At 38.8% G+C, this 25,248-nt stretch overlaps 1 protein-coding gene across 11 annotated transcripts in view; it reads right to left on the reverse strand.

Moving 5' to 3' along the window:
* FMR1 (fragile X messenger ribonucleoprotein 1) overlaps positions 1 to 24,386 on the reverse strand; it is a 38,055-nt gene extending 13,669 nt beyond the window's left edge. For 6 of the 11 annotated variants that reach the window (XM_070366392.1, XM_070366390.1, XM_070366391.1 and 3 more), the window contains exons 1-9: positions 24,084 to 24,385; positions 14,146 to 14,198; positions 9,932 to 10,025; positions 7,360 to 7,431; positions 6,935 to 7,083; positions 5,170 to 5,263; positions 4,960 to 5,076; positions 2,599 to 2,769; positions 2,425 to 2,503 (exon numbers count right to left, since the gene is read on the reverse strand). In XM_070366392.1, the coding sequence (XP_070222493.1) occupies positions 2,425 to 2,503; positions 2,599 to 2,769; positions 4,960 to 5,076; positions 5,170 to 5,263; positions 6,935 to 7,083; positions 7,360 to 7,431; positions 9,932 to 10,025; positions 14,146 to 14,198; positions 24,084 to 24,134 (880 nt within the window). In that variant the 5' untranslated portion in view covers positions 24,135 to 24,385. Of the gene's footprint in view, positions 1 to 2,424; positions 2,504 to 2,598; positions 2,770 to 4,959; positions 5,077 to 5,169; positions 5,264 to 6,934; positions 7,084 to 7,359; positions 7,432 to 9,931; positions 10,026 to 10,522; positions 10,630 to 14,145; positions 14,199 to 24,083 lie in introns of those variants that run through there. The other 5 variants (XM_005905903.3, XM_005905901.2, XM_005905900.2 and 2 more) reach the window with 3 other exon arrangements.
* Positions 24,387 to 25,248: the final 862 nt, after the last annotated feature.

Below are 25,248 nucleotides of genomic sequence, written 5' to 3' on the forward strand. Positions count from 1 at the left end.
CAAACTCACGTCCATTGTGGAAGGATGGGGAAACCTGGCGTGCTGCAGTCCATGGGGTCACAAAGAGTTAAAACATGATTTAGCGACTGAACAACAATAAAGGAAAAAAACAGGAATGAAAATTTGCTGAGCCAATCCTAGATAAAAATGCAGGGAAAGCCTTCTCAAAGCAAGACCTTGTGGTTCATCAAATCAGAATAGCCTTGGTATTCCTGCTGTGTGTGCCAGTCTCATTTACCCCCACAACCTCTTCTGCCTGGTCAGTGATCAGGGAAAAGAACTGACACACTAAATCAGGACTCCTGACCTAGGTGTTTCTGCAATTATTTCTGTTGTTCTTCCCCTCAAATGAAAAGGGAAAGAAGGAGGAGGGAAGTTACATGGAGTCTTCCCATTTTTTTTTTCTTTAAATCTGTAGCACATTTTCATGAATTGATGCTGATTTTAATAAAGGTCTTTTAAATGAGTTAGCAAAAGGAAAAAGGAGATTTTGGCACATGTTTCTACTAATATCTTAACAATCCTATATATAGATAGATAGGATATATACAATTTTATGTATTTATATAAATATATATATCCTGTGTATTAACTACGACTGAACAATTAAATTCAATGTCAAAATGGGTGAAGAACAAGCAAATTATTAGAAAAGTTTGTGGGAAATAAGAGATATCTTGTTTGAAATCTGATTTTTTAGCACTTTGAGTGATAGGTTTTTAGAAAACACTTTACTGAATAAAAGGAGCAAAATAAAATTAATTTCAGTTCCATTGTTATTGTTGTGTTAGTCACTCAGTCGCTTCTGACTCTGTGACCCCAAGGCTTCCCTGGTGGCTCGGACAGTAAAGACTGCCTGCAATGCAGGAAACCCGGGTTCAATCCCTGGGTTGGGAAGATCCCCTGGAGAAGGAAATGGCAATCTACTCCAGTATTTTTGCCTGGAAAATACCATGGACAGAGGAGCCTGGCTGGCTACAGTCCATGGGGTCACAAACAGTAGGACACGACTGAGTGACTAACACTTTCACTTTCATTCTAACTATAAAATGTATGCAACTGCTTGACAATCTGTAAATAAGAGGAAAAAATACCATTCACAAGCCCACTTCTCCTGAGGTAATCAGGAGAGTGCTAATCATACATTTCCCATACACACAACTGGCAGTGACATTACATCATCATGCTCTTTAGTTGACTGTATGTAGTATATAGTTGAGAAAATAATTCTGCATTATTTCACTAGTATTTACACTTTATCCTCAAACTGATTTTCTTTGGGTGAAAAATACTATTCTAAGTGTTTTTACAATGGCATAGGAAGATGTTTACAATTCTATGCTGACAAAAACAGCAAGCTAAGTAGAAGTGAAAGTATGTGAAGAAAATGCAGAGTCCTTATTTTCTCTTTTAAACCTTCCAAAGGGCATGCATTACTTTTTGTAATTAGCCAAAGTTAAAAATGTTTTTTTGGAGAAGGCAATGGCACCCCACTCCAGTACTTTGTCTGGAAAATCCCATGGATGGAGGAGCCTGGTAGGCTGTAGTCCATGAGGTTGCGAAGAGTCGGACATGACTGAGCGACTTGACTTACACTTTTCACTTTCATGCACTGGAGGAAGAAATGGCAACCCACTCCAGTGTTCTTGCCTGGAGAATCCCAGGGATGGGGGAGCCTGGTGGCTGCCGTCTATGGGGTCACACAGAGTCAGACGTGACTGAAGTGACTTAGCAGCAGCAAAAATATTTTTTAAATGTAGTATGTCCCAATTTTATTGATAAATTTAAAACATATGCAGTATTCTGATAAAATTCCACTTTGCTGATAGATTTTACTAAAGATAACTGCACTATTGAAGAGCACGGGTGGAGAGCTCCTATGTTATTTACACATGATTGTGATGGTCATGAAACAAACTCAAGTCAAAATGAAGAATTACAGCTGATGTTGCAGAAAGCCCAAGAGACATTCAGAATTACTTCTAGCTTTGGAATTTATTAGATTTAAATAACCTATATTCAGATCTTCAACGCTGAGGTAACTGTTAATTTTATAGCCCCATTAGAGAGATCAAATACCAATCTACTCTAAATTATAAAAAGGCCCCAAATGGCATTCATTTTGAAAAAACATTATTTAACATATAAATATATACAGCGAAAAGGCTGTGCAAAACTTATCCTTCCAGGAACCAGTAGGTTTGAACTAGCAAAGCAGTATCTTTTGTATGCCTTCTGAAAATGTAATCTTTGAGTGTATTTAACCAAATATTTTTTTGTATACTGCAGCAATAGACTCTATTTCAAAGACTAAGCTTCAGCTAAATGACTCCACAATGAGTGAAAATGGAATTCTATGAGCATAAATAAGTTATTTACCTAACTTGTTTTTGTAGTGCGTGTCAAAAGCAATTTGTGACTCACCTACTAAGTTCCTTGGAACTTGTATGACATCTTCAGCAAATTCAAGAAAGCTTCGAGCCTTTTTCACTGCATCCTGATCCTAATCAAAATGGGGAAAAGGTTTAAATCAACAGAAGATGAGCTATCTGAAATATTGTTTTTATTTTAGAAAAAACTATTTAGTAAAATATTTACCTCCCCATAAATATGAAATGTGCAGGTATCTTCATCTAGATCAATAGCAGTGACCCCAGGTACCTTTCTAGCTTGCTGAATATTAGCACCATGAGTACCAATAGCTAGACCCATTAGATCTTCTCGTACAACAAACTGTTCATGAAACCTTGAGGCAAGCTGCCTTGAACTCTGAAGAGAAATGCACATCTGATTAGTATGCTTTATCAACTATTAAGACAACTGTATTTAGGTCAGCCATGTAAATCATCTTGACCCTGTGTATCAGTTTCTATTGGAAACTAACAGGTTTAAGAAAATATTTTGCACAGCTTAAGTACTTTTTAGGTTACTAAAGGTCTATGTCATTTGATATATTTTTGTTAATAGGAAAGGGCTTGTTGACATTTTTCCAAGGTAACCTTTGAAAACCTATTTGCAAGGCTGCCTTAGTTAACCAGTGACATCAATGTAATAATTAAGAAGCAGATCAACTGTTCCCAAATAAAAACCAGCTCACTGGGTCTGACAGACTCAATATTAAGTAAAAAAAAATTTTAAATACCATCTTCACAGAACACTGTATTCATTTCATTTTATTAAAGGATATTGGTGTGTATATTTTTCTAGAAATGGTGCCATTTATATAACATCACTAGATACTGTGGGTTTAGATACCTCTCTGATGAACATTAAAAGGACACCCTCCTACCACCACCCCCAAACCTGAGTAAAGGAATCATAAAAATTGTTGGTACATTAAACTGAATAATTACAAAGTCAGAGATTTACAACTTATCTTACATATCTGTCTGCAACCTAAAACAAGATCAGAGTCTGTAAGACCTTGTGATCTGGATCCACAAGTATGATGAATTCTTTATATTCAGTGATGACTTAACTACATTATACTGACACCCCAAAACTTGTGGATAATCACTCTCTTTAGATAGTATCATCAGTATTACCAAAATTTAATGTTTAGTTCTAGCATGCCATTAATGAAAACCAAACATATTAGTGGCTCATGTTGAAAAATGGAAATTTCTTATCTGAATATGTGGATCTCTTTAATATTAGTAGTGAGGAAAGATAGGCATGCACACTAGTTTCTCATTATTCAAACATACCTGATAATCTGAATGAATGTTAACTACTATAAACAATTTTAAAAGTATAAAATCCTTTTTGTAGATTAGAGTAAAAAAGTGAATCAAATATTCCTAGGACTTTTCAAGAGGTCATGTTTTTTGACTCCTGGTTGATTCACCTGGTTCATTCTTTTCACTGATAATTCACTGATAAATGATAAGCCAAAGTTATGATAACAGATCATTTAAGAAGAATCAGATGTTTAAGAAGAGGTAAATGAGTATATTTCCATATTACTCACAATGAAAGTAAGGAGGCTGTTCTGGCCTAAAAGCTATGAGAGAATCACTAAAGAAACCACAAACTTGTGAACACAGGGACATCAAGAAAGAATGAGAGTAAAAAGTAATTAAATAGACCTCCATGGCCAAAAAGAAAATAAAGGAGCAAAAGGAGATATGAATGTCTCCTCTCCGGCTAGGTGTTCAGCAATCTCAATTAAGTTGGAAGGTGGCAAGTTTTACAGACTTTTACAAGAATACAGCCTTTAGTAGTGGTCACCTTTTCTCTTCAAATGCAGTCTGGAACTCCTTTTTTTATTTACTATTTCAACTGCTTGGTGTTTTCCCTCTAATGAAATGAATAATGATGAGGAAGTCTGGAATCTGACAATTACATACTGGAGTTGGCACATTAAACTAAAATCCATTTAGTTTCTATGGTAATGGATGGAAGTACTAAACAGTTATCAATGAAAATAAATGTATGGTAATGAAAATTATTGGAAGATTAATAAAAGTAGATAAAATGCACCTTAAAAGACGAAATAGTAAGTTAGGGAAAGAGCCTCTGGCAGGAATCTGAAGACAGGAGTTTTAAAGAGTGACAACCAATTAGAATGAAGAAGTTCTATACCCTTTTAAACAGAGATAAACATACATAATGAAAGGAATATGATTAGATATTTAAATACTCTCTAGTACTTTAATGATAACATGTTACATGGGAGCAGCATTGCTTCACTTTATTAGCAGCTTTGATGAACTTCTAGCAAAAAGTGAGTTGGCCAGAAGTTCCTTAACATACATAAACTGCTGCTTAATTCTGAAACCTCAGGCATAAAAATTTTAGTATGATTATGCATTGTACAATTTAACTTTTTAAAATATAGAATACAAGGAATTGCTAAGAACAATAAACAAAGGACAAGCTGCCCAAAGTCATGTTTTGTAACCACACAGTTATCATTTCTAGATAGCCTTACAAGCATCGCTAGGGAAAACCACATACCTCCAGCTGCTTACTGGCTTCTTCATTTCTCAGTATCAGAGACAGCTTAGTGCGCAGACTCCGAAAGTGCATGTCAATCAGCATGTGTGCTCGCTTTGAGGTGACCTCACTGATGGACTGAAGGATATTTTAAAAAAAAAAAAAAAAGTTATGATCAAAGCAAATGCCCTAAATGAAGCACACCAAAATAGACAACTCAGAAACACTCACCAAAACCACGAGCTGATAATTTTCTGGATCGTAAGTTACAGAAAAGGCACCAACTGCCTTTTTAAAGTCTTTATGTGCAGATTCCTTGGCACACCTAGAAATAAAAAGAATAACCATTGTGAAGTTAAGATGAATGATTACCAACTACTGGTATAAATATATGCAGAGACATTTGCACTTAGTAGAATTGTAGATTCATATTAAACTTGATTTATGCAAAATATGCTATATCCATCTGCAAATTCAGTTTCTTTGCTGGGCTTCTCAGGCCAATCAAGCATTTGAGATTATAGAGAAAGGAAAAAACCAGTTATGCTCTTAGGAAATTACTGGTGGTCCTAGATAATCAAAGATGACATCTTTAGGGGAACTTACCTCTCTGGTGGCTCAGCAGTCAATAATATGCCCGCAAAGTAAGAGATTCAGGAGACCAGAGTTTGACCCCTGGGTTGGAAAGACCCCCTGGAGGAAGAAATGGCAACCCACTCCAGTCTTCTTGCTTAGAAAATCCCATGGATAGAGGAGCCTGGTGGGCTACAGTCCATGGGGTTGCAAAGAGTTTGGACACAACTCAGAGACTGACCACCACTCTCCTCTGCAGGCTTCCTGGTTTCAGTTATACATGATGCATGCATGGTCAGTCGTGTCTGACTCCTTGTGACCCGAGGACTAGAGCCCACCAGGCTTCTCTGTTCATGGGATTTTCCAGGCAAGAATACTGTAGTGAGTTCCCATTTCCTCCTCCAGAGGATCTTCCTGACCCAGAGATCCAACTCGCATCTCCTATGTCTTCTGTATTGGTAGGGAAATTATTTTACCACTGAGCCACCTGGGAAGCCCTAGTTACATACAGTAGGTCACTAACTTTCTTGAGTCAACTGTTAAAAACTTTTGGGGATAGCTACCGGGTATCCAATTTTGTTCTGCTGTTTCTTTTCTAAAGAAAAAGTGCTGATCAATTTTAGCTTGAGAACAAAATGTGTATGAATCAGAAGGCACAAACATACATATGCAATCTTTATAATTAAGAAGTAGGATTTCTATGCATTTTGAACTATTAATAGAAGTTAATGTTTATCTAAAGTGTAATGTCTAAATCAAATTTAATATATGCTCCTTCTTCTCTAAAGAGTCTTATTTAAGCATTACTTCATATCAAGGATGATGAGAGAAGACCTTTGGAAGCTTCTTTGAGCCCTACTTGTTATATATGTATCTCAGAATACTAGCTAAAAGGGAAAAAAACCTGGAGAAATCAACATTGCCTAGAAATTGGTTTGTAACTTATGACAGAACTGGATTAATCAGTTTCAAAAATCTTAAAATTCTATGATGAATGTTTATGTTAGAAAAAAAATGTACATTAGCTATCTATGTGGCCAAGTAAGTTTAAACAACTGGAATGTTGGCTTGATTCAGTTCAGTTCAGTCGCTCAGCTGTGTCTGACTCTATGTGACCCCATGGACTGCATCACACCAGGCCTCCTTATCCATCACCAACTCCCCGAGTTTGCCCAAACTCATGTCCATTGAGTCAGTGATGCCATCCAACCACCTCATCCTCTGTCATTCCCTTCTCCTCCTGCCTTGGCTTGATTACATAACCAGAAAAAGCTAAATTTTTTTTTTCACTGCTTTTGTAAGCCATTTATGTCAAAGTTCACTGAGGTTAAAAATTGATTCCTATTATTTGAAAATGTATTATTCTTTTAAATTAATTGCACAGCTCCTCTAAGTTCTCAGCCTTTCTTGCAAATCAACTCACATTTGTCTTAAGTCTTCTGGAACATCCAGTTTGATTTTATGAAAAGTCTCTTTTGTGGCAGGTTTGTTGGGATTGACCGATCGCAAACGTTCAATTGTGACAATTTCATTGTATGTAGCATCACAAGCTGCATATTCTATCACGTAAAACTGTGAGAGAGAAATCAAAGTCATTCCTGATCATAGTGTTTAAATTAAGAACAAGAAGCTATACCTATTCAGTTCTTTTAAAATTCTTTAAAGAGAAAAAAAAGCTATTTGATCAACTAACTGAAACACACAAAACATACTGAACATATAAACATTTAAATAAGGTAATCAAGCTAGCTATTACTTTCAAATAGAAATCCAAACAGAAATGTATATACCTGAATTTAGAAAAGGAGAAGAGTGTAAGAAAAACAATTGAAATAGGCATTTTCCTACCTCACCCTTTATCATCCTCACTTTAGCTAACCACCAACAGCAAGGCTCTTTTTCATTTGCTCTGGAATAAACCTACACAAAAATTACAACATAGAATATTTCACGATTAAAATCATTCAGAAATTTGTAAATTATCAGACATCAAGGAAAATTTCTTAAAATGACCTTAGGTATCTTGCAAATCTGTTAAGTTGTAGACTTTTAACCAGACTGCACCCCTGCTTCTAGACAGAGACATTCAGAAACTACCTGGTTACCAGGAAGAGTACTGTAAAATATGCTTCCCTATTTCTCTGTGCTGTCTTTGTGCTGCCTCAGTAATCATCAGTATTCTGAATATGAAAGCTCGAGAAAAGCTGACCACTTATAAAGCTGGGCATGCTTTCTTTGGGTACTTTATGAGCTATGAAAATGTATCTAAACATGTAAAGATGAACATGTTTTTGTTTTACTTTAATAAGCAAGTAACAAGCTGGAAGTTAGTGACCCTGGCCTACTGCCTGGCTCATGGTCACTAAATGGGTAAGGCCACTGACTATTCAGCCCACTAAGGATACCACCTGGTGTTCATGTCTCCTGGGACTAAACGGACACTAAATGGGTCACTCTCTGGTCTCCTGTCCCCTTCTCCACTAAAATGGACAACTCTACACTGGCAATCCTCTGGATACCACCTTTCTCCTCTCACATACTGTGGATCAGTTCTAAACTGATCTCTCTGGTGACCACTTCAAAGTTCACTTATGATGTGCAGCAGGGAACCTTTTGTGAAGACACTAGCAAATCAAGGTTAATAGGGAAAGAGACACATGGTGAGTGACAGAAATACTCAGAAGTAGAAAGAAGACAGGGAGGACAAGGGGATGGGGAGGAAAGGACAGAAGACAAACAACTCAGGTCCCCCTTTTACTACTGAAGTTCATAGTGACAAAACACAGTGATGAAACACAACTTAACTCAACCTACCTTTCCCTCTTGCCCCCATTACTTCCTTTCACCTCTGCTCTAGTCAGAGAAATAATGTCAGTTATTTGTTAACTGTTTTGTCATCCTAACAACAGCTTTTCATTGGTTCCCATTGGTCATGTGACTAAAGTGCGCAAAAAGTCCCCTCTATCCATTACTATTATGAGCATTCCTGGTGTAGACAGACCAAAAGACCTAAGTTAATGGTTATACAATACAGTGACTAAATATAACTTGATTGAACCTACATTTTCTTGTAACCATCAATTCCTTTCATCTCTGCTCTAGCTAGTGATAACCTCAGTTATGTATCACTGTTAGTGGGGTCATGTGACTCAGTTGAGCACTATAAAGAAAAAACAGTCCCTTTTATCAACCCAAACACTACTATGAGGCCTTCTGATACAGACAGACCAAAAGTCCTGGTCCTTGACCTCAGGACGCATGTAGTCTCCTGGGGAAGTGAACAACTAAAGGTCCTCAAGTACAGTGTTTGTACTCTCTACTTGAGTCCTGACAAAACCAAACCCAGTTCCTTTCACCTAGTTTAAGTACTGAGTACATCCTGGGTAAATAAATAGCACTTGAGAAAAGAACACAGGCTGGACATCGAGACCTTCCTTGAGCACTCCTTAAAATGGCACTCTTGCCCATACATCACCTTCCATCCTTGGTTTTCTTTCTCGGCCTATTCACAATGGCCCTAATATTAACTCTCCTCACTAGAACAGGAACCTGTTAAAGGCTGGGGCCTCTTCTGTTTCACTGCACCATCTGTACCCAGCACAGAAAATAAGAATTCAAGGACCTAGTACACCTCACCTGACCTGCACAAATGGATTCTTAGCTGCTTCCATCATCCTGCAAATAAAACTGCTACCATTAACAAGGCATTGTGGAGAAGAGAAGCGCCTTAAAATTGAGTACGTGCAGGGGGGTGAAGAAGAGGATACTACACAGGCCAGCTACAACATAAAGCTGACTCGAAGTTCCTGAAGTCTCACAAAAATTTCCAGTGGCTACAGAAATCACAAACACAATCTTTCTGTCAATGTGTTACATCTCCATAGCACCTTTTGGTCAAAGACATTACTGGCACATAAGCAGTTAGTTCACAGCATCTCCTGTGAAAAGATATTTTACCTATAGGTATATATACTAAAACTCGTAGATGAGTTTTTAAAAATATCCCAGAAGGCTCTATATCACTACTTAAAGAAATCCTAGGATGCTGCTCTATTGAAAGGCATGGTTCTTTTCCTAACTCATTTTGCTTAAAATGGGGACATGGTTGTAAACTAACAATATATTATTCAAACAAGATTCAGAAATTGAGGAAATGGGGAAAAGAAATCCTAGTGGACAAGGGAAATCAGTGACTTTCCAAACTGTGCCTTGAATGCTGTTCAGGCAGCCACATTTAAGCATCAATAATGTATTATGTCAAATCATTACTAGGATGGTGCAGTCAAAAGCCTATTTGCATAAGAGCTATAATTCTCAAGGTAGACTGAAAAGCATTAAAGACAAGGGATACAAACGGCGCAAACAAGTTAAATGTTCCCAATTCTTCAGTGCTTAATAACTTGATGGTGGGGAGACTTACCTCTACTTCATCGCTTTCATTTATATCTTTATTATAACCCACAGGTGGTGGGAATCTCACATCATGGAATGGAATCTGCCTGTCTGGCTGCCAGCTGCAAATAAGCAAACACAATTATTTAACACGTTTTCTGGTTTAACGGAAGGGATGACTATGCTGCCATCAACCTTTGGTTAAGTATAACCCTTTGTTTTTCTAGTTTAAAGAAGCAAATGCTTTAAAACTGTCAGTGTTTCACTGAGTGGGGGCATAATGGTAATATACAGACATTTCAACAAAGTCTGCATGCAACACAGCAGCCTTGTAGTTCTATTTGGAGTATTTCTCTAAACACAATAGATCAACATTACAACTTAACAAGTCTTTCTTCCAATAATTTCAACTTCTAAGGATTCTAAAATTCAGGCCATGACAGCAGTTTCCTTTGGTGCTTTAATACGTTAGTATCAGTATGTGTTAGTAATGTCATCACCATACTTCTACTTGCAAAGGAATTTTAACCACATTCCAACAACCACAGAAACTGATCTTAATGCCCTCTAATTTCCAAGCAAAATGGGGTGGTCAGCACATTAGCAATTCACAACTCACTTTTCCCCCTTTAAATTTTAGATCCCGCGAGGTGGTCAACTCTTGCCACGGATAGCTGGCTGCTGATCAGTATGACGTACCAGCATGCACTGGACGGGTGGGGTCTCCTAAACCACAGAAACCCAATGGAGACAGCCTACAGGAGTTCAGTAAGTTGCCTATGTTTTTTCATTTAAAGTTATATGGAACAATTTTGAAAACACCAAATTATTATATCATGATGATATGAAATATTAAAAGATAAACTCTGCAAAACGCTGGCAAATTCAACTGCTAGAGCAGTCATTTCTGGGTTTTCTGTTAAAGGGCTTTCTTAGTAAAATCCTATCAAGAAATTTGCTATTTGTTTTGGGGGATTTTTTTTTTTTATATTCTATTATATAAGATAGCAAGGTAAAGTCAGAATTTGTGGAAATCTGATTCGGGCCTATGTTACACTGCACCTATTTTCTGCATTATTATAAACCCTTGAAAACTCTGCAACTTAAAAAAAAATTATCTTCAGGGAATTCCCTGGTGGTGCAGTGGTTAGCACTCGTCTCTCTCACTGCTGGGACTCTAGGTTTGATCTCTGGTTGAGGAACTAAGATCCCACAAGCCGTGCAGTGTGGCCAAAAACAACAACAAAAAAGTGTCTTTACTGCAGAAAAACTTTTTTTAATATACTTACTGAAATTAGTGATCGATGTTACAGATAAACATATATATCACAGATTCATTGCTAAATTTTATTGGTAAAGCATGTAGTAGTACATAATTTTCTTCATTCCAAAGAAGGAAGAATTATTTTAAGGATACAGAGATAAAAATTCAAATTCTTTTTTTTTTTAATGTGACACATGGAAGACAAAAAGAAGACATCTAAAATTATGTGGTATTATATAGGAGTTTATCATTGAAAGGAAAGAAAGGATATAAGCTGAAGTTTTATAAAACATCAGGTTTGTTTTTGTATGCTTGCTTTTAAAAAATCAGAAAACAAAAAGGAAATGCAAGGGAGTGCAAAGACACTACTTTGGTAGGGACCTATCAAATCCTGGTAACATGCTCAAACCCAGTGTTGAATCACATACATAGTACACAAACACAAGGAAAAAGTTGATCTATTTCAAATTCCCAGCATGACAGTAAGAAGAGAAACTTGTACACAACTATAGTACAGGAGAGAACTAAAAGGTCCAAAGACAAAAAAATTTTAAGTTTATAGTAGAAATCTGATTGAAAACATACGAGAACTGACCACTGTAAAAACTAGAAACCAAACACATTCTTAAATGCATAGAGGAAATAAGTATTTGCTTAATACTTTAAAAGAGTAGCAAATAAAGAAAACTCTCCCTTTATGGAAAATAGTGTTTACCTCATGATGGAAGCAAGCAGATAAAGAGTATAAGTACAAGAAAAAAATTCCTCTCCAAGTTATTAAAGATTCCTCTGTTAGAGGCATGATGCTGTTATCCAGTCTATAATGCATGGATAATCATGTAATGAAGCAGATTCTGAAACTTTTGGCTCTATGTATTCAAAGAAAGGTATTCTATTACCCAAACTTGTATTTTGGACCAAGACCATTTGTCTAGAACTGAAAATATGATTGGATACTCTAAATCCTTTTATCTGTCCCCTTAAATTTTAGGCATCCGAGACTACTACAGTTGACCCTTGAATAACTTGGAGGTTAGGGCCACTAACTCACTCTTTGTGCAGTTAAAAATCCATGGATAATTTATAGTCAACTTTCCATATCCAGAGATTTATGGTTTGTATCATGGATTCAGATGACTCTGATTCATGTACTACTGTAGTATTTACTACTGAAAAAAAAATCCACATACAACTGGTCCTTTACAGTTCAAACTCATGATCCTTGGTCAAGGGTAAACTGTACTTTGTCCTGTTGGTAGCTAAAAGATCCTGCTAACATTCTATTTATACCATGTCTTGGTCAGATACTGTATTTTAACAGATTTATTGAGATATAATTCACATAACCCTATAAGCCATCCACTGAAGTGTACATACAAGTCAGTGACTTTAAGTAGATTCATAGATATGTGCCACCATTACCAGGGACTTCCCTGGTAGCTCAGTTGGTAAAGAATACACCTATAGTGCAGGAGACCCAGGTTCTATTCCTGGGTGGGGATGATCCCCTGGAGAAGGGCATGGTTAACACACTCCAGTATTCTTGCCTGGAACATCCCACAGACAAAGGAGCCTGGCAGGCTACAGTCCATGGGGTTGCAAAGAGTCGGACACAACTTAGCAACTAAACCACCACCATTACCAGTCAATTTTAGAACATTTTCATCACTTCAAAAAGAAATCCCACACTCTGGCTATGGCTTTCCACTCCCACGAGCCCCAAGCGACCACTAATTTATTTATTTTCTCTATAGATTTGTAATCTGTTTTTGATACACTACTAATTTCTCTAAACGCCAAAGAACTGATGCTTTTGAACTGTGGTGCTGGAGAAGACTCTTGAGAGTCCCTCGGACAGCAAGGAGATCAAACGAGTCAATCCTAAAGGAAATCAGTCCTGAATATTCAATGGAAGGACTAATGCTGAAGCTGAAGCTCCAATACTTTGGCCACCTGATGCGAAGAGCTGACTCATTGGAAAAGACCTTGATGCTGGGAAAGATTGAGGGCAGGAGGAGAAGAGGGCGACAGAGGATGAGATGGCTGGATGGCATCATCGACTCAATGGATATGAGTCTGAGCAAACTCTGGGAGACAGTGAAGGACAGGGAAACCTAGCATGCTCCTAGTTCATGGGTTCACAAAGAGTCGGACATGACTAAGCAACTGATCAACAACAATTAATTTCTCTTGGTAAATAAAAAACAAACATCATAACTGCTGACCATCCTTGAGAATTTAGTAAAATCCTAAGATCATGATCACATTTTTGGGTTTGGCAAAGGAGTTTATACGTACTTTAGAATCTTGAATGGCTACTATGAAAATACCTCTCATTAACAGCATTCAAAAACTTTAGTCAAAAGACCTGTCTCCCCAATAAAATGTTAACATCTACCTCTACTATTGATGCCTTTGTATATACAACTAATGTGCCTAGGCCTCTAAGTATTTTTATGTACTCATTTAACAGTAAACAGAAAAGATCAGTTACTGCTCTCGATGATTTTAAATTTATGAAAGATAAAAAATGTTAATAGGCAAACATAATTATTTCTAATAAAATATACCAAAGGACTAAAACTATCAGTTTTAGATTTAACATTACAAAATTCACATCAACTTTCCCAATGGATTCCCATGAATCCATTCACTTTCATCTTTTAATATTTACAAATATTTCTATTCAAACTCTCAGTTACTAGCACAGAACAATCTGGTTTCTTTGTTCACATTTAAAGGAACCAAGATGTAAGGGTCAAGATTATACAAAAGGGATCTCCAAGGTCATTAGCAGGAACAGTCATTCCATTGGTTTAATATTGAGTTGTTCATGAACTTCCTGGTCAGTTAACATGAAGATCCATTCCTGAAAAACACTCAAACTAGACTTGAATTTTTTTAAATGAGGAGTAAAAGGAAAAATTAGCATAAAATGTTAAAGAACCTAAATATTAAAATTATATCAAGACACTTACTTGTTTTCAAATGCCACTGTTATTGAATCTTCATGAACATCTTTTACAAATGCCTATTAAAAAAACACAGTTAAATTAATTTCTAAGCTTAAGTATCGTTTTTGTTTTTAGTTACACTTTACAGTGATACAAATATTTTATGTTTAACAACAGAATGAAGCTTTAAGTTTGTTAGTTTGCGAGGCTCACTCATTCATGAATCACATCTGTATTTACATACCTACAGCATGGTAGGCCCTAGGAATACTGACTATTTAAAACAGAGCAAAAAGAATTGCTCTAGAATTCAGCGTCTAATAGGAGAAAGACAGATAAGTAAACTGAAAATTACAATGCAAAGCTGAAGGTATACTTTAGATTAAAAGTTTTAGAAACTAAGAAACTTGTTACAGAGCTATATACCAGTCAGTATAGATCTGTTGTAACCTATCTTTTTCTCCTTAATACAATTTTAGAATACAATAGTAAATAACTAAATATAATCTCAAATCTATGTGAACACAAGTACACTAAGTTCTCTTTAACAATATGCTGCTAATACCACTAAAAAAGTCCAATTACTAGAGTTTAATTAAATTCTCAATCTCACAGGCACTTGGTGGAAAAAATAGTAATATAAAGTACAGAAGTTTAAATCTTTTAAATCTGATGACGCAATTGCTAATAATCCGCAAAAGACATAACAAAATAGCTAATTATCAAGAAATCTTTAATCAGCATGCTGTCCCTAATTCTATAAAATGACATAACAAAACAGCTAACTATCAAGAATTCTTTAATCAGCATGCTGTCTTTAATTCTATAAAATTAAGTTTTTAATAGGTGCAGGAAAGGAGGCTTTGTTTTTTGTTGTGACAATTAGAGGAGTAGGATAAAGGATAAAGAAACCCAAGGGGCTTTATATCTTAATTCATTTTAAAATGGTTTTAGAGATTCCAGCTTCTTACTCCAGCGTGTTCTGGGCATGTCTCTGTGCTTTTGTGGTTTCTGTCTACAGGATTTTGGTCAAACTCCTCCAGCTGTAGAAGGCCCGTGGTGACCCGAGGTGAGCATTTTTGGAGGCTGTAACCCAGCAATGCTAAACTACTTGGGCCTCTCCTCCTGCCTGCCTGCTGTCCTTCCCCTCTTTTCACTGAGCTGTCTCCTATGGGTTTTATTTCAGTTCAGATGTCACCTCCTATGGGAAAACCCAGAAGACTAAGTTCAATTTCACCTTCAAACTTCTTAGAGCATCTTATGAGTATCCCCCACTATAAACTACCCTACTAGAGTATTTTGCCCATTTTTGTACCAAAGGTAAGCTTCCTGAGGGTGTCTTTTATTTACGGTTGAACTTCAAAGTACCTATTAAGGGTTCACTGAATAGTTATTATCATAGATCACTGCCTAAAGGGTTCTTATCCTAGCCTCCAGGAGGAAAAGTATTTGTGTGGTTTGAAGGGATGGGGCTGGGTGGGGATGCTGATCAGGGAAGACAAATAGAAGAGGTTGAGGTTCTTATGCAGCAGGCCTAAACGGGCAGTGGGAACAAAGGCTCAGACCTGGAGAAACAGCTAGGGCTGTGGTAGAAATAAATCCTCCATGGAAAGGAAGTCAAGACAATTCAATGAGGGGAAAAGAACAGTGCTTTCAACAAATGGTGCTGGGACAACTGGATTATCCCCTTGCAAAAGAATAAATTTTGGCCTAACCTTATACCATATACAAAAATCAACTAAAAAATATCAAAGACTTAAAGGTTAGAGCTAGAACTATACAACTCTTAGAAGAAAATATAGTAGTAAATCCCCCTGACTTAAGACAGCTAGCTTGGAGTAAGACCCTTCTTTAACTTCTCTATGTATCCTCAGTAATTGGCACAATTTCTGGTATACAGTAGGTGCCCAATAGATGAGTTAAACAAATGATTCAATGCAAATATCTTGATAAACAAATACATTGTCAAAGGCCAGAAATTAAAGCATTGTTTAAAAACTAAAACTTCTCAAAATATCAAATTAAAACATATCAGTCAAGTATTAAATAGCTGTGCAAAGTCACTTCAGTCATGTCCAACTCTATGCGACCCCATGGGCTGTAGCCGACCAGGCTCCTTTGTCCATGGGATTCTCCAGGCAAGAATACAGGAGTGGGATGCCATTTCCTTTTCTATTAAATAGCTGCTCCTAAGAAAAACAATGGCAAGTAAGGCAGGGCTCTGGAAACCATTTATAGTTGACCCTTGAACAACACAGGTTTGAACTGTGAGGATCCACTTACACATGGACTTTTTTCCAGTAAGTGTAGTACCCATATTTTCACTTCATAGACATTTAAATTATCTAAAGGGGGGGCGGAGTTTGTGTTCAATTAGAGGTCACAATATGTGGAATCAAAGGAACTTGGGTTTGAGTCTTGATTCTGTCCAAGCTATTTCACCTTCCTGCCTTTGGGTGAACCATTTATCAACTGCTTTTGGTACCCTAGCCCCAGTGTTCAAGGGTTGACTGTACATTGAACCTAAACAGAGACACCAAACTCCTGTAATTATGCTGTAAAGAATAAAGCAAAGCTATGCTAAAAGAAAGTTTCCTTGTAAGATCAAGGTGGACTGTAATGGAATCTAGGTGTTCTGCTATATCCAAGATGCCTAAATAATTATTTCTAAATTAAACATATGTCTGTATTTTTATAGTTGTTCATCTCAAGTGGGGGGAATTCACATTTTCTTCCTATCATTTTGATATTGCTTATTTTCCCTCAGCTATATTTAAATCACACACATTTTCAACAGAGTGTTGAGAACTCTAGTTAAATACTGACCATGATATCCTAAAACATACTCAAGATTTTGTAAGGGCGCATGCCCGTACTGCTCTAAGGGGTTTGCCTCACTATTACTATAGAAACAGAAAGGCTTGATTTTGAGTAAAGTTGGAGGAACTGGACATTTAGTTTTCTAAAGTAAAATTAGCTTTTTAGTTTTAGTAATTAGTTTTCCACAAATTACAAAGAAAGGGAGAACAGGGCCCCCCTGCCCTCAATTTCTCCCATCTTGACAGTGATGGCTAATACCAAATTAACAATTTGCTTTTTGAGGGTGGGACTTCTATTAGGAGCTAATCCCTTATTTACCGAAAAATGTCATGGCCTCTGTCTTCATCCTTGTCTAAAGTTTTATGTTTGCATGTCACGGCAGTAACAAATATTAGTTCCTTACTTCATATTATGGGGCTTTCCAGGTGGCTCTAGTGGTACAGAACCTGCCTGCCAATGCAGGAGACGCAAGTTCCATTCCTGGGTTGGACCCCCTGGAGGAGGGCATGGCAACCCACTTCAGTATTCTTGCTTGGAGAATTCCATGGACAGAGGAGCCTGGTGGGCTACAGTCCATAGTGTTACAGAGTCAGACATAATTGAAGTGACTGAGCATGCATGCACTGTATATTAAATGCTAAAAATGTTAAGTCCTTTAGTCAGCTAAGAGAACCTTGTTACAGCTGGGTGAAAATTTGTTCTCACTAAATAAGGTATCTTTCCACTACTACTGCCCTTGTCTAAACTGTGCTACTGTTCACCACAGAAGCTGCTGGTCATATATAAATATTTCTATTTAATAAAGTATAAGTAAATAAAATTAAAAATCAGTCTCTGAGTTATACTTGCCACATTTCAAGTGCTCAAAAGCCACACAAGGCTTAGTACCTACTGCAGAGGACAGCACAGGCAGAGCACATTGCATCACCACAGATGGACAGATCTGTGCACAGCACTGATTTCGACACTTAGAAATCCGGGGGAATGATTTCAAATCCACGTTGAAAGCACTCTAAAAGTTCATCTCATTATTTCACCGCTACATTTTAACTTGTTTTTCTATTTGCAACAAAGTTTTTGTACAGTTTAATCACACTCATTCACCGCATTTGCCTATTTCCTAAAATGAAACATTCCTTCAAAGGAGGAAGATCTGCAATGGTTGTGACTATTTAAAAAAACAAAAACAGCTCTCAAAGACTTTAAAAACAATTCCAGATATACAGTGTCAAAAATGGTTTAAGCAATCATCAGAGCCTACCAGAGCCACTGCTTTCGAGTTAATGAAGCTTATCTATATATGGATGTTTGCATGATTGTTTCAAAACCAGTCATTTTTAGTGGAATAAAAGAAATTCATAGGTTACCTCTGGTTCACACACTCGCTAAGCACAAAGGTCTCCTGTGACTTCAGAGGCCTTTTGCTAAAATGCCAACAAAGGTCCCAATTTTCTGTTTCTCATCATACCTTCTCCAATAACTCTCCTTTTTGGCCCTGCTCCTCCCTTATCCCAATAATCATGTCCTTTCCTTCTCTGGCTGCCCCCAGAGCACTATCACCCCACCCACCAACGTGGAAAACTAAGGTTGGTTGCACTCTCTACCTATCCGCACATGAAAGTTGATGAGAAGATAGGTTGAGGGAATTTCTGTGGGGTTGGATACCAAAGAAGGCAACTGAAAGGGTTTGAATGAGTACAGGAAGAGAGTTGCATGGAACTGGATGAGAACTAGGGCTCTTACAAGAGTCAGTAAACTTGGTGGTTAAGTGTTCTGCTGTGGGGACTTTCCTGGAGGTCCAGGGGTTAAGACTCCATGCTTCTACAGCAGGGGGCCCACATTCAAGCCCTGGATGGAGAACTAAGATCCCACATTGGTCTATGGCCAAAACGAATGAAAAACGCAAACAACAACAATAAAGAAAAGAGCCTTTGAGGAAAAACAAAACAAAAACGAGTTTTGCTGTGAATGAGAGCTAAGTTCAAAATCTTGATTTTATGACATAATAGCTGTCAGACTCTCCAAGAAGTGGTCTCTGGGCCTTGTATGCCTTGTCTGCATAAGTAAGGAATGGATACAGAACTGGACTTGCTGTCTGCCGTCGTGAATAAAGAAATCACACATGTCTAGTGCCTAGCATGAGGCCTAACACATAGTTGGCACTAAGATAAGTTACACGTAAAGCAGAGAGGAGCATATTTTATAAAAGATGCAAAGCCATAAACACTCTTGCACTTGAAAAAGTTACATCTCAAAAAATCATACATTTAAAAAAGATATTAAAACTTAGGACAGAAAAAGAAAAGGATATTTCCGCAAAGATACTAAGTACTAACAGGTCGTTTACACTCAGAAGAAAAAAAAAGTAACAAAAACCTTTGGGGTTTGAGAAACTGCTAAAAGTGCAGTTAAAGACAAGACACCCAAAGCAACTATACTCCAAAAACAAAAAAAAGACACACACGGACTTATCATCAGGGGGAATAAACACAAAATTAAAAAAAAAATCATTATGGGGTCCCACCCACCTTACTGGCAACTGGGCCAAAGAGGCAATCATAACATGATACTAGCCAAAGCGTCATGACTAGAGTTATCTAATTCCAACATCACATCACCCAGACTGATGAAACCAAAAGAAAGTCCGTCCCCATTTTGGTGAACTTTTACTCTCCCACTACACCTCACACCTTGGCAAACTCTTCTCACAAACATGAGAGGGGTGACTGTGTAGAGAAATTTCAGTGTAAGCCACTGACCAGCAATGAACAGCTATTACATTAACACTGAAGACAGCTCATGTAGTGCAATGATGATTCTCATTAGAGAAAACTTAGAAGCATCGCAAAATATCCCTCCTCAAGAAAATCTGTAGGAGATAAGATGACAAGGACATATGAAATCTGATAAAATATGATTCAAAGCCAAGGCTTCACATACAAAGTGAGTTATTGCTTTGCCACCCTTTGAATGTGGGCGCTAACAACATATGAGAATGAACAACGGAGAGGGCAAAGTACAATAAAACTCCTCAACAATTCTTCCAACCGCAGTGCATGACTAGGAATACTTGACTTCATTTGGGCATTTACCACAAATTCTGAGAAAAATGCATTCTTTCTGGTTCACCTTGACCCAAAGACAACACACAGGTACAGAAAGAATAGTATGAAATGAATTATTAATTTTCCTGTGCCTATGTATTCTTTTGAATGCATCAGTTCTTACCTGCCCCTAACATAACAAAAGCAATTATTATAGGAAAATCAAAGATTTCAAACTTTATCTTTCATTAACAGGCATTCACATGAAGAATTACTGTGTGCGGAGTTACTAAAAAGGAAGCCTACATATAAACAGAGTATTTTCATGATGTCATTGTATGAACTTATAGAATAATGCTGAACCTGCATGTCTTACGCCTCCTGCGTTGGCATTCAGGTTCTTTACCACTAGTGCCACCTGTGAAGTCCAGAATAATGTTAAGACAGTGTTATAGTAACAATTACAATTAAAAAAAGTACAATGAAAATTTGAAAGTGAAAGTGTTAGTTGCTCAGTCACGTCTGACTCTTTGGGACCCCCGTGGACTATAGTCCTAGGCTCCTCTATCCGTGTAATTCTCCAGGCAAGAATACTGGAGTGGTTTCCCATGCCCTTCTCCAGGGGATCTTCCCGACGCAGGGATCAAACCTGGGTCTCTTGCATTGCAGGCTGATTATTTACCATCTGAGCTACCAGGAAATCCAGTTCATTTCTTTAAGTTAAATTTCATTGCTTCAGGAAGTCAGAGTACCTCATCTCAAAGCCCCAATCTGACCCTTACTGGCTCTGACACTTAGTAATAAGTCACCTACCTCATCTCTTTGTACATCTATGTCCTTATCTATTACCTAAAATGGGAGTAACAATAGTACCTCACCGTTGTGGGAGGTGATTAAACAAATTTAAAAGAGGTAAAGCACCTAGAACAGTGCCTGACACCTAGAAAGCTCTGAGTATCTGTTAACAGTTATGCTCATAGTTATGTCAGGAACCACATTCTCATAGCGGTCAGGAATCAGAAATCCAACTATTGTAATACTGAATTTTACATTTAATTAATAATCTATGGAGATTTTCAGAGTGCTTGAATACGAAGTTGGAAAATGCTCAAAAGGGTAATAATGCTGCTTCCAAAACACTAAAAAGGGTGTTTAGACTGGGAAGAAAAAAAAATGCAGTTGACCTAAAGTTGTACTTCCTTGAAGTACAGAAGACTTCAGAGAAAATATGAAGAAAATGTTCATTTAAAAAATTTCCTCTTGATCATACATTTTTAGGCAGATGCCCTGATGATAAAGACCTTTTTCAACATTCTTTGTTTAGGAGATGTTTTGTAACAAATTTTGTGAGGTATAATTCAAGTGTTTTCATGTCTTAAGTAACCTAGGCTCTATATGGTGTACTCATGACTTTTCCAAAGTCAAAGAAATACCTAAGCATAAAAATAGTGGCTCTGACAGTTACTAAATTTAACTTTCAAGTTTTTAAGAATAAAGACCAGAGGGAAAAACAGAAATGAGCTGTTATGATCTTAGGTTTAGATTTCATGGTTCTGTTAATTCTGAATCTGAAGTTTAAGTTAATTTTTTAGAGGAATAAACCTACCTGTTACCAGCATACATTCTATCCAGTTTATACTGCAAATGTGGACCATGTGCTCAGAAGACAGAGAACTGCACCTTCCAGTATGGTGGTTCTGGTAGGCAAATCAAAGTCTGAATGCAATTATACTGAAGTCGTTCGAGTTGTTTAGTTTCTTAAGCCTTTTCAATCCGGTGAACCTAGGTTTCTAATTTTTCGTAAATTTAACATTTCTCCATAATAGTGCATTTTTTGTCTTTATTTCCCATCTTTTCTGTCCATCCCACTGGACAACTTGATTTACTTTTGCTTTACTTTTATAACTCAAATCAGTATTGAGTCTGATAAGAATTTAAACCTTTTTCATTCTAGAAACTATTTTTCAACACAGACCATTTGCGGCGTTCTTAAAAACAAAACCTTAATTAAATAAGCACCTCAGCAATTTTTCTGCATGTGTTTGTTCACCTTTTAACATTTCCCCTCAAGGAACAGACAACCCATTCTTTCTATTCACCTTCATATTAAGCAACTTTTGTTAAAAAAAAAAAAGAGGGGGTGATAAAGAGGAGAGATAGAGGGAGTTTCTTATATTCCAATCAGTTTGCAAGTAAAATCACAAAGCAAATCATAGGCTGCTTGGAAGAGAACAATAAATCCTTCAAGACTAGGATGTGCTTGCCCTCTATAGCAAGCAAACTCCACTGAAAGACAGTAAGAGTGATATCCGATTTAATATCACAGATTAGACTACCGCTCCACCGTCAGCCCCTACTCATATTTATTATATTTAGCGTTCCAAATCTGGTGGGCAAAACTACCAACCTAGGAATCCCAGGGACTGTGGAGCCTGGTGAGCTGCCATCTATGGGGTCGCACAGAGTCAGACACGACAGAAGCGACTTAGCAGCAGCAGCAGGAAACAGAAGGGTTCTACACAAACTAACCAGCAATAATTATGGATCACTGAAATAAATGCAACCAGAAACTGCAGAGTTAACTGGATGAATTCTATATTGGTGAGATTTAGGAACAAAAATTCTGGGTTAAATTTTTCCTCCTTTTACAGCAAAACATTTTATCATTTTGCTAAAAGCATGGAAGAGTTTACAGACTTTACTCATTTATGAAATATAATGCTCTCCAAATTTCTCCATGAAATAGGTAAACACATATATAGTCAAATCAGTGTTTACTTGCCTATTCCTAGTTTGAAACGTTTATGTTTTTCTATGTAGATTTAAGAATGGCGCTTGGACAATGGCAATATTTAATTTCCACTTTCTTCCATATGCACCTTCTGTTTCCAAAATATTGTAGTAAGGTGGGACATCACCCACCGAAGTTACAGAGAGACATTCAAGAGGATACGAGGACTTAGATTGCTAGATCTACAGCAAGTATGAACCAACAGAGGCACCACCTGACATATGAAATTATTAATTCTCTTTTTGAAAGTGTAAGATATTAGTGAGATTTGAAATGTTGTAACTTTTAAAAAGCCCGTAGCAAAACCAAAGCCATGCATGCCTATTTAAAACCGCAACAATATAGTTAGCTGCAACATTAAACGTTCAGAGAAGATAAATCGTTTGAAGCACAAAACAATCATTTCCACTCACTTAAAAAAAAATTCCATAGGAATGATACATGCTTAGTACATTTCCTAAAGTTTCATGGCATATATCCAGGCCTTTGGAGGGTTAATTTTTTTTTTCTTAAGTAGCAGAGTTGCCAGTGTTTTTAGACGCTGAAGCATCTGTATTCCAGAATATTTATAACGGGGGCAAACATTCAAGATTACCAAAGTCTTCAATCCATTACTCGGATATGTAAGGGTCTTCCCGAAAACTTTTGAATCTAAACTCTCTTTTGAAATCCACAAAGAGAAGTCACTAATAATCAGTTGCCATTGTGATTTGGTACCAACTACAGCTTCTTACTACTCTTTCTTCACACCGCTTGCCCAGAACAGTGGAGCTCTCCGAAGTCCCAATGCTGGACCGGAAAAGAGAAGGCAAAGGAGAACGCAAACCCTCCTTGCAAGGCAGAAGGCGGCTTGACGGAAGCGCCCCCCGCTCCTCGGCAACTACCCACACGTCAGGCCCGGATCCCACTGGAAGAGGATATTTAAGAAAACAGAAATAAGCCTTCACCGTCACTTCGCGCGGATACTGGTGCTTCCCGCCCGGATCTCTTACCTGCCGTCGGCCCTCGCCCACCCCCAGCGCTCCCTGCTGGGGCTAGGCTCCCAAAAGGGCACCCTCTTTTCCTTGCTCGCTTCTCATTCCGACAGACGCTGGGGCCTCACACTGGAGAGGCAGTGGGGCTCGAGGGGTTTCCCAAAGGCCCGAAGTCCGGTCCTTCCCTCCCTCCCCAAGAACATCCCGCCGAGTGCGCCCCGGGCCCCGGGCGCGGCGCTCGCGAAGAGGGTTCCAGGCCTGCCTCCGGCCGAGTCTAAGAAGAAAAGGGAGGGAAAGCAGGGCGAAGATGGGGCCTGCCCTGGAGTCAAGTACCTTGTAGAAAGCGCCATTGGAGCCCCGCACTTCCACCACCAGATCCTCCATCTTCTCGTCCGCCCTGCTCGCTTCGGAAGCCCGCCCTCGAGAGGTGGGCTGCAGGCGCTCGAGGCCCAGCCGCCGCCGCCGCGTTACCGCACGCCCCCCGGCAGCGGCGCCGCAGTCACCGCTGCCGCCTGCGCTCGCCTTCGGCTCGCCGCCCGCTCCGAAGCAGCCCCTCACCGGAAGTGAAACCGAAACGGAGCCGAGCGCCTGACTGAGGCCGAAGGATCCGGCCGCTCCGCGTGTAAACAGTGAAACCGCGTCATGTGACCGACGCCGCCCCTCCCCCCGCGGGTTCGGCCCCTCGGCCCCGCCCTCTTTCCCCTGGCGGGCCCAGGAGCGCGCGCCTGCGCGCTGCTCTGGATGGGCCGGGGGGGGGCCGAGCGCAACGTGAGGCGCGCGGGCTTGGCGTGCGCGGGCTCGGCGGCCGGCGGGAAGGCGGGAAGGGCGGCGACAGGTCGCACCGCTGGCCGAGGTCGCGCCTTTTGGCGTGGCCTGGCAGGGTCCTGAGCGCCCGTTCCGTTAGTGAGGGCTGGGGGTCAAGCCAAGGGCGTGTGAAAGGGCCTCCCATAGCGAACAAGAGTGTTCACTTCTCCAGATCTGGACTGGCTTGGGTCGGAGGTGGTTTTTGTTTTGTGTTTTTAAGTGGGGCAGAGCCTAATGGAGCTGGAGGTGGAGTGGGAGACAAGAATAGAGGTGAAACATTAGATTGACGAAGACTTTAAACTGGTAACAGTGGCAACAGTGGTGACCGGGCTTGTGTGACCCTTAGAAGGTGAGAGTAATGCTCTCCCCTCCCCAGGAGATTTTGAGCCGCCCCGTGTGCTAGGAGGGGCAGTGGATTGTGTCAGGACCTCTGGAAATGTCTTTCCTCAGACGCAACTCTGACGCACGTGCTCCCCTTCCCTCTATTCTATTTCATACCGTTTTGACACAGGTTTTAAAAAATGCGCTAAACACTCGTTGATTTCTTTACAGTTAATTTCCCTATTGTTTCACACCTACCACATGCCCGCCTTGCACTGGAGGTGACTTATCTACAGGGGCCAGTGCACCTCTTTGCAGCTCTCCCCGCTTACCCCTCACAGTAAAACAAACCCTAAATTTTTCACATTTTTGC

Source organism: Bos mutus, chromosome X (assembly GCF_027580195.1).
Source record: "Bos mutus isolate GX-2022 chromosome X, NWIPB_WYAK_1.1, whole genome shotgun sequence".
Taxonomy (NCBI): domain Eukaryota; kingdom Metazoa; phylum Chordata; class Mammalia; order Artiodactyla; family Bovidae; genus Bos; species Bos mutus.